This window comes from Coenobita brevimanus, unplaced genomic scaffold (genome assembly GCF_032717465.1).
Source record: "Coenobita brevimanus isolate Jiangsu-jjx unplaced genomic scaffold, ASM3271746v2 jjx.HiC_scaffold_2806, whole genome shotgun sequence".
NCBI lineage: Eukaryota > Metazoa > Arthropoda > Malacostraca > Decapoda > Coenobitidae > Coenobita > Coenobita brevimanus.
Genome location: NW_027643770.1, coordinates 145863 through 156170, shown reverse-complemented (window position 1 = coordinate 156170; position 10308 = coordinate 145863). Strand labels below are relative to the sequence as shown.

Here is a 10308-nt window from a genome sequence, read left to right as displayed (position 1 = left end):
TCTTAAGTTTTATTTCTATTAAATTATGGTCTGATAGATCAAATATTTCTTTTTCCTCATCTATAATCATTTCCTGGTATACATCATAGAATTTAGCTGTTACTAGTGCAAAATCAATTACACTTTGTTGTTCGTTCTTGCTCCACGTCACTTCCCCTATACAGTCTAGATCATCATTTAACATTATCAAGTTGTACTTCTCCATCCATTCCAGTATCCTTTGTCCATTTTTATTTATACATTGTTTGCCTTTGAATCCTACATGTCCATTATAATCTCCTAATAGAATTATTGCTTTGTCTTCTAATTTATTTAAGTGTTAAGCAACGTTGGGTCTGGTTAGTACTTGGATGGGTGACCGCCTGGGAACACCAGATGCTGTTGGCATCCCTACGTCAAGTGGGGTTGGTGGAGGATTAGTGCCCCTCCCTGTAAAACAATTAACTCTAAGCCCTTGGCCACCCTGTCTGGGATACATGGCATCTGGCAATGAATGAATGAATGAATGTGTTTCAATTTCTTGCTGTAATGCTTTATTTTTGTTATCAACACTTACTGTGATGTATACTGTTATTATATGTATCTCTTTCCCATACACTTCTCCTTTCACATATAAATAATCTTTATTTATACCTTCTACCTTTTCCAGTGTAATCTTTTTATTTTCTTTATGTAGTAACATTATACCTCCTCCTTTCTTCTCTTCTTTTTCTCTCATGCTTTCATATACTTTCATATCATCTATGAAAATGTTTCTTACTTTTAACTGTGTTTCTGTTAAGCACATTATGCCACGTTGAGTACACCGCTTCCCATCCGATCAGCGAAGTTAAGCAACGTTGGGTCTGGTTAGTACTTGGATGGGTGACCGCCTGGGAACACCAGATGCTGTTGGCATCCCTTCGTGTCAAGTGGGGTTGGTGGAGGATTAGTGCCCCTCCCTGTAAAACAATTAACTCTGAGCCTTTGGCCACCCCATTTGGGATACATGGCGTCTGGCAATGGATGGATGGATGGATGGACATTATTGTGTTTCCATCAATTATTTCTCTTAGTTCACTCATTTTTGCTTTTGTTAAACCTTGTACGTTTATAAGTTTTATAAGTACGTTCTCATTCTCATCCTTCTCCTTTTTTATACTCTTTTTCTTTCACTCCTCACCCTCTAGCCTGACAATTTTCCCCTTCTTTATTTTCCAAGAGTGAGAGCAGTGGAAATGAGTTACTTGAGAGGAGCAGGTGGAGTGACGTGGAGGGACAGGTTGACGAATGAAGAAGTGAAGGAACGTTGTGGGGTAGATGTGGATGTGGTTGAAAAGATTAGGAGAAATACACTGAGGTGGTTTGGACATGTGGAGAGAATGGAGAATGAAAGACTGACTAAGAGGGTGTATGTAGGTGAGGTGGAGGGAGGGAGAGGGAGGGGTAGACCGAGGATGAGGTGGAGGGATGGAGTTGAGAGGTATATGAGGGAGGGGGTGAGTTGGGGGGAGGGAGTCAAATGGTGGGTGACAGAGTGACTGGGAGGCGTTTTGTCTGCGGCCACCCTTTGCGGGATTAGGGCGTCGGGCTATAGATAGATAGATAGATTTATTTTCCATGTTCCTCCGTTTTTCCGTTTTTCTGCCAGCTCATCTCTAAGTTTCATGTTTTCTTCCCTTTCCTCTTTGGTCATATCTAATGCCACTCCTATTTTCTTTATTTCTGGTTTAGTGTTATCTTTCAGCGTCTTTGCTTTGGCTATAACTGCCCACTTCATCTTTTCGCTTCCTGTTGTTACTAGAACTGGTCTAACCTTACCCTCAGTTTTCTTCCCCAGTCGGATTGTCTTTACTACTTCTATATTCTGTAATCCCATTTCTTCCACAATTATATCTGCACAGCTTTTGTCATCATCTTTTTCTCTCTCTTTGCCTGTGTCTTTTTCTGATTCAGGGATATTGAACATCACTACGTTTTTCTTTCTCTTTTCCTCCTCTTTCTTTTCTTCCATTTTATTCATCATTCTTTCCACTGCCATATCTACTAGCCTGTCTTCTTTTCTCTCCCATTCTCTTCCCATGCCCTTCATCTTTTCTACTGCCTGCTCTACCATTGTGTCTTCTTTTCTCTCCCATTTCTGCTCTAGGTCTTCTATCCTGTCACTCAATCTTTCATTTTCTTCTTTCACCTCTTCCATCTCTCTTTTGATCTTTCTGTTTTCTTCCCTGAGTTTTTTCACTTCCTCAAAGTTCTTCAGAACTTGAGGCTTGCATCTTGTGCAAATCCATGTTGTTGCCTCTTCTTGTTGTAGAACTTTATAATAGTCTCTGCTTACCTTGCCACATCCTGCATGGTACCAGACCTTACAAACTTCGCACTTCACTCCATTATCTGTGTTCCTAACCATCTTTTTACACTTGCCACAGCCTTCGTCATCCCTCGTGCTTTCGCAGTCTTCGCATCTTTGTTCTCCATTTACTTCTGCAAAGTAGCCACAATCTTTGCATTTCTTTCTTCCTGGTACTCTTTTCTCGTTCCCTGCCATATTTTCTGTTGCTTTCGGGATTTTGTTCTAGCTTTCCCCCCTATTTTTTGTTAAATCTCACCCGTTAGCAACACACGGTGTTTGTTTACGTAATAATCATTGTGATTGTATTAGAAAGTTGTTGAAAGCCAGTGTTTTGAAGATCTATCTATCTATCTATCTATCTATTTATTGCTCAGACACCATAATCCCATAAAGGGTGGCCATTTGACACTGAGTTATCCGTTTTACAGGGAGGGGCACCAACCCACTTGTTGACACGTAGGGAGCACGTATGGTTTGGTTATATGGTTACCACCCAGCGTTGTATATGGTTTCTTGGCTTACAGGAAGATAATCAGTATAAAACCACCAGTTTAAAATGCAAACCGTGTCAAGCAGCCACCTGCAATGTCAGACTTTTAGGTTGATATGGTTCCATAGTCAAACTGCCACTAATAGTTTGTCTCTGCCAACCTGACCTAACACAACTGTACCAAACCTAATCTAATGTAGCCAGATTCAAATCAGACTTAAATTAACCTAACCTAACCTGAAGAATTTGGCAATGAATGAGATTCCAAATTGACCCATTACCCTCTGCAGGACACCACTACCGGTGTCAGCAAACCTGTGCTCCTGAGTAATGTTATTTTTGCTGAATTTGGGTGTCATGAATAAATTATACAATCTTTAGTGACCAGTGATATTTCTACAGAATGTCTGTCTATCTATCTATCTATTGCCAGACGCCTCAATCCCGTTTGGGGTGGCCACAAACAAATCGCCTCTATGACGCCCTGTCTCCCGCCATTTCACTGCCCTGCTCCCAACTCACACACCCCTCTCTCCTATACCTCTCCACCCCATCCCTCCATGTCATCCTCGGCCTCCCCCTCCCCCTCCCCACATCCACCTCACTCACATACTGTACACTCTCCTCGTTAGTCTTTCACTCTCCATCCTCTTCACATGGCCAAACCACCTCAGTGTGTTTCTCCTAACGCTTCCTATCATCCACACCACAACACTCCTCCTCCATGTGACTCCACATACTCCTCTCAAATACCGGTAACTCATTTCCAATGCTCTCACTCTTGACTTGTGTCTTTCCAACAAGGTCCAAGCTTCACTTCCATACATTAGAGTTGGTATCACAATACTGTCATGCAGTTACTTTTTCACTTCCATTCTCACTTCCCTTTTTCTTATCTCTGCATTCAAAGAACCAGCAACCTTTCTTCCTTGTTGTACGGTATCGTTTAAGCACTTCATCCTCTACACTTCCATCCTTACGTATCACGTTACCCATGTACCGGTACTTAAGTGCACTCACATTTTCCATTTCATCCTCATCCAACGTCACTGTACAGTGAGTGACAATTTCTCTAGAAGAAATATAGGCTACATGAAGCTAAAATTGTTAGGTTAGGGTAGATTAGACTACAGTATATTAGGTTGGCTTAGATTATTTTTATATAGATGCAGTAAAGACTGAGATATAAGCTAGAGAATCTCCCTTTACCTACTTCCTTATTTACCAAGTACCGGTATGTATAAAAGCCTGGGAAATGGACAGTTTAGTTTTCAGCAGCAGGAAGACCTTACCAGCCCATTTTTTATTCCAAATTGCTTCTACAGTGAAGTCACCATAGAGTCTGCCAAACTAGTCAGCAATACTGAACTAAGGTTGATAAATGGGGCAGTACAGTGTACACTGTGTGTGCTTTTTACCAGTTGTGCTTCAGTATGGCTTGAAATTGCTCTCTTCCCATATGATTGCATAGTTATGATACTGGGGAACCCTGATAATGTACTAGTCATGAAGGAATGCTATGACAAGGATGTGAAATAACCTGCAATTATGGGCCAGATTAGTGTAAAATGGGTATAGTTTGCATTTACAGTACCAGGATATGATATTGTTGTTATGTATTTTCAGTCAAGCTTTTGAATTCATCCCTGGTAGTTAACCCTCGGATTTATCGAATTTTCGGCTCTGTCAAACCAGGCTTCCCCCCAATTAGTTTGATAAAGTGAAGGTCTACTGTATTTAGTACTAAGAAATCAGTGCTGTGGATATTCAGAACCACTTCATTTTTCCAAGATCTGTCACATCCATTTGGGATTATTATGAATTACTTGGGAGAAAGTCATACAGCGTGACCTCAGGGATAGGGGACTGAAGTGAGAGGCTGCCAGGAACCGAGCAGTGTGGAGAGCCCCCATTAGGTTACTAAGGCTGATGCATGCAAGCATGTTGGAGCCTTTATAAAAATAATGAATGAGTGAACTTAAGATCATTGCATAAAAACAGTTCTAGGACGGTAATATCTTAATCCCATAAAGAGTGGCCACAAACAAATGTTACTGTGTCCTGTACCATCAGGCTGCCATTTATCCAGTACTCTCCCCCCTCCCCTCATCTGTCTCTCCACTCCATCCTTCCATCTCATCCATGGTCTCCCCTTCCTCCCCTCCATCTCATTCACATAGACTTTTCCAGTCATTCTCTCAATCTTCATTTGCTCTACATGGACGAACCATCTCAGTACAGATTTTCTCCTAACACCTTCTATCACATCCACATCACCACCACAATGCTTTGATGTTGTATCCTAGCAGCCAGCAAAGACCTTTATTGGCCCAAGAGGAAATACTGTACCCAGCAGCCAGTGATATTACAGTACCTTCTTCACAAACCTGGCTGAGTTGGTAGAGAGGTGATTGTCTCAGTGAATGTGATTTGAATTCTGGTTGGGAGAAGGAACAGTTTAAACTTTAAATGATGTGAATTTAATTGATGTAGACTTGACTGATCTATCTATCTGTCTGTTGTTATCTATCTATCTATCTATAGCCCTACGCCCTAATCCCGCAAAGGGTGGCCGCAGACAAAACGCCTCCAAGTCGCTCTGTCACCCACCATTTGACTACCCTCCCCCCAACTCACCCCCCCTCCCTCATATACCTCTCAACTCCATCCCTCCACCTCATCCTTGGTCTACCTCTCCCTCTCCCTCCTTCCACCTCACCCACATACACCCTCTTAGTCAGTCTTTCATTCTCCATTCTCTCCACATGTCCAAACCACCTCAGTGTATTTCTCCTAATCTTCTCTGTTGCCAGATGCCTTAATCCAGTAAGGGGTGGCCACAAACAAATCATTCTGGCTGGAACAAGGAACAGTTTAAACTTTAAAAGATGTGAATTTCATTGAAATAGACTTGACTGATCTGTCTGTATTTTTCTATTGCCAGATGCCTTAATCCCATAAGGGGTGGCCACAAACAAATCGCCTCCCTGCCCCCTGCCATTTTATTGCCCTGGTCCCAACTCACATCCCCCTCTCTCATATACCTCTCCACTCCATCCCTCCATCTCATCCATGGCCTCCCCCTCCCTCTCCTCCCCTCCACCTCACTCACATACACTCTCCTCGTCAGTGTGTCATTCTCCATCCTCTCCACATGGCCAAACCACCTCAGTGTGTTTCTCCTAACACTTCCTATCACACTTGACTGATCGACCAGGAATACAAATATGGCAGTTTTAGATCAATTTCAGATGGACAGAGTATAGTAAGTAGCTTAACAGCAGCAAGTGTTATTAATACTGTATACATTATTTCAGCAGCAGTAAGTCTGTGAGTCCCCACCTTTAAGATGAGGGAGTGAGTCACGTCCTAATAAGCCAGATGTCAACAACCACACGAGAACTGATCACCCTTCAAGTTGGCCATTATGCCAGCTTTGTGGGAACACACTGGTGGAACTTGCAGGTCAGTCACTATGGGAGGTTGTCTTTGTACCATGTGGTGTCCAAGTAAATAGATAAAAATATTGGTTATTGATTGAGAAGGTGAATGCCGGCCAGTATTATCAGTTATTGATAGAGAAGCTAAAAGGGCTAACTAAATGTTACTGGTTATTTGTAGAGAAGATAATAGGACCAACTGAATGTTATTGGTTATTGATGGAGAAGATAACAGGGTTAACTAAATGATAATGTTATTGATAGAGAAGGTAACGGCGTTAACTGAATGTTCGGGAGGATTAAGTGAGAATTAATCTTTCACAAGCAGCAAGTAATTTTTATTTTCTTCTTGTTTATACCCTGTTTTCTCAGTTAGGTTTGTCCCTGCTAGAACCTTTGTGTCAGTAGCCCTGGGTGGGTAGCTTATAATAGGCATATAATAATATTAATAATAATAATGATTATAATGATAATACCTGTAGTAATGATAATAATATGTCTGTCGATCTATCTCTCCATTGCCAGATGCCTCGGTCCCATAAGGGGTGGCCACAAACTAATCGCCTCTATGTCGCCCTGTCCCCTATCATTTCATTCACTTCCCAGCTCACACCCCCCTCCCTCATATACCTCTCCTTCCCATAATAATAATAATAATAATGTAATAATATCCAGGTAAAAGAGAGCCTTGAGTTGGTAGGGGAGTTTGAGTATCTCAGTGCCGCAGTAGAAAAGACAGATAATGTACAAAGGAAATAGTGGTAGGTGGTGGCGACCATCATCCACTCACTTGATGTAGTGCTGCCTACTTCTTCTTTTTCTGTGCCTGCCCTCCTCTCTTCCTATTTCTCCCATCTTTCCTGTCACTTCTTATTGCTTTTCTTTCCTTTACAGGTGGCTTAACATTGAGTGACAAGCCAAATGGTTGCCTGTAAACCAAGAAGCCATTTACAACGCTGGGTGGTAACCATATAACCAAACCATACGTGATCCCTGCATGTCAAGAAGTGGGTTGGTGGAGGGTTAGTGCTCCGCCCCGTAAAACAAATAACTCGAAGTCAAATGGCCACCCCTTACAGGATTATGGCGTCTGGCAATAGATAGATAGATAGATAGAAATGGAAAATAGAGTGACACAGGGAAGGAAGGTGGCTGGGACTGTGGAGGCATTGATACTAAGCACTGAGATGAGTGAGTGAACTGTACAGGGACTGCATGAAGGTGTGTAAGTTCCCTTATTGATATATGGGTTGTGGAGAGGGTAGGGAATGTGATAGTGACTACAAGAGTGTGAGTGAGGAGGGGGAGACCAAGAATGAGATGGAGGACTGGAGTAGAGATATGAGGGGGGGGGGTGAGTTGGAGGGAAGGCAGTCAAATGGCAGAGGACAGAGCAACATGGAGGTTATTTATTTGTGACCACCCCTTATGAGAATAAGGCAACTGGCAGTAGATAAGTAGATAGCGTCAGACCTTGGTATTGCATGAGAACAAAAAGTTAGGAGTAAGAATAGTGGAAGTGTGAGTACTGAGCAGTGTGTGTGTGGAGTGTGGAGTGGAAGTGGAACTGGAAGTATTGAGCAGTGTGTGTGGAGTGTGGAGTGGAAGTGGAACTGGAAGTACTGAGCAGTGTGTGTGGTGGGTGTAGAGTGGGTAGGATTACAAATACTGTTATGTAATTCCCAAGAGATGTGGAGGAAGGCAGTCTCTTAATAATAAGAGTACCTGGAGAGGAGAGTGCCAGAGGAGGTTTAGCTGTGTGGAGTGCACGGTGAGAAAGAGATTTATGAAGAGAGAATATGTGAGTGAGATGGAATGAGAGAGGGGGAGAGGGAGACTGAGGATGAAGTTTAAGATAGGAGTGGAGAGGTACAGTTTGCCTACATTTTACAGGGAGAATGTTTCAAAAAATCCAATGCATAACTATATATTGTACTGTATATTGACTAAGATGTAACATGGTTTCAGTGGGGATATATTTTATTTTTTCCCCCTCCAAGGGTCATTCACCCAACAGTGTCTAAAAAGTAGTTTCCAGTTCACTATGTCTATCTATCTGTCTATTGCCAGACACCATAATCCCTTAAGGGGTGGCCATTTGACTTTGAGTTATTTGTTTTAAGGGGAGGGGCACTAACCCTCCACCAACCCACTTGTTCACACGTAGGGAGCACGTATGGTTTGGTTATATGGTTACCACCCAGCGTTGTAAATGGTTTCTTGGCTTACAGTAAACCATTTGGCTTGTCACTCAATGTAAAGCCACCTGTAAAGGAAAGAAAAGCAATAAGAAGTGACAGGAAAGATGCGAGAAATAGGAAGAGAGGAGGGGAGGCACAGAAAAAGAATGATAAAGGCTAAGGAAGAAGTAGGCAGCACTACATCAAGTGAGTGGATGATGGTCGCCACCACCTACCACCACAACTAGTAATTTCACTGCTCTTCACTTGCTGCTTACCACCAAAATTAAGTTCAAATATTAGTTTTCAGCTCACATAAACTGGTACAGGTAGTTATTTCACTTGACTGCACCTCACATACTGCATGACTTCCAACACCACTCTATTGTCCCATCACTGACACTAACACACCCAATAGTGACCAACTTCAAGGGCCTTCTTTGAACAAACAGATGGCTGTAAACTTGTGTGTTGGAGTTTGTATAAGCAGAAACAGCAATTTTACATTGACCAGTGAGGCATTGTACAGGATCATAATCATCGTATACATGACCAAAAATGCTATTGTAATACTGACAATAGATCCTAAATTTTTTGTCCTATAAGCAGTTCATTACATACCAGTTCACTGTATAATGTGTGTTGGTCATGTATGGATGAGAATGGTGTGCATTGAAGAGAGGGCAACTTGATGGCGGACAGGCCAATGTGGAGGTGATTTGGTTGTAGTCGCTTTGTTGGTTTTGGCCCCAGCTTTGTCTGAGTGTGAACCCAGTGAACTGCAGGTTGAATTTGCCCTTGTCCAGCATTCTACGATCTTCCTCATGTAGGGGCTTGGGAGGCAGCCAAGGGATGTTCATACATATAAATGGACAACAAAGCCACCTGGCACCATCAGTGCCACCACATGAAGGCATTCCCACCAGCACCTAAGCAGTGTGTGTGTGTATGTGTGTGTGTGTGTGTGTGTGTGTGTGTGTGTGTGTGTGTGTGCACTATATTTATATACAGTACAACCTCCCAGATTTGAACATCTGATTTCCAAAAACTTCAGCTTTACCAAAATACTTTTTCATGCCATGGGAGTGTTTTGATATCACACGTCCTCTCACAGTCAGTGAACATGTGAAGACAAACGTTATTTGTAGACAAGTATAGCGGTAGATGATATGTTATGGATACAACATACCTCCCTGCATTTACTCTTCATGGTACTGTAGGCTGTTTTTTTGCATGCTTTTTACATGATTACCGCAATGATTTTACTTTCTAAAATGTTGCATTTCCATAAATTCTTTGGAATCAGGATTTTGGAATTTCAGATTTCAGAGTTTGTGCTTTGCCTTAATAATTGTTTTTCTTTTGCAGGAAGCCAGCTTTGTGTATGACAGCACTAAACCTACGGACCTGAATCATGATTTTCTATTCAGAGAAGGCCTCACTCCTCAGGTGAGTCTATGCAGCACATTGTAAGTACCATATCACATTATTGGTTTTATACCTAGAGATTAAGATATTTACATTTACCATAGGGATTAGGGACTGAATAGAGGCTGCTAGAGATAGAGCATTGTGGAGTCATCATTAGGTGACCCAACAATGCATGCAGGCATATGGAGCTTTTATTAATAAAATGAAACAATTCAGCAGCAGTTTTTTATGGATCTTTGTCAGGCTTTAGCAGTTTTGTGTAATTTTGTAATTGTTTTTTAAAGATATTTGTACCTTGCTTTTTGTAACCCTTGTTGAGAGCAAGTAGCCTCTGTGAATCTGTTTTTGGCCAGACTATTTGTAGGTGACATTTGATAATGGGAGAAGAATGGTTAAGAGAGCTGAAGATATATATAAGAACAGAGTAGCCTGGAC

General features: G+C 41.9%; 1 protein-coding gene and 1 pseudogene across 1 annotated transcript in view; both read left to right on the top strand.

The window, feature by feature from the left end:
* Positions 1 to 778: 778 nt before the first annotated feature.
* Positions 779 to 896, top strand: LOC145390085 (5S ribosomal RNA; annotated as a pseudogene).
* A 5307-nt stretch (positions 897 to 6203) lies between these two features.
* Positions 6204 to 10308, top strand: part of LOC145390084 (protein misato homolog 1-like) — a 43700-nt gene continuing 39595 nt past the window's right edge. The window contains exons 1-2 of the mRNA XM_080265152.1: positions 6204 to 6287; positions 9811 to 9891. Of these exons, the coding sequence (XP_080121278.1) occupies positions 6204 to 6287; positions 9811 to 9891 (165 nt within the window). The remainder of the gene's footprint in view (positions 6288 to 9810; positions 9892 to 10308) is intronic.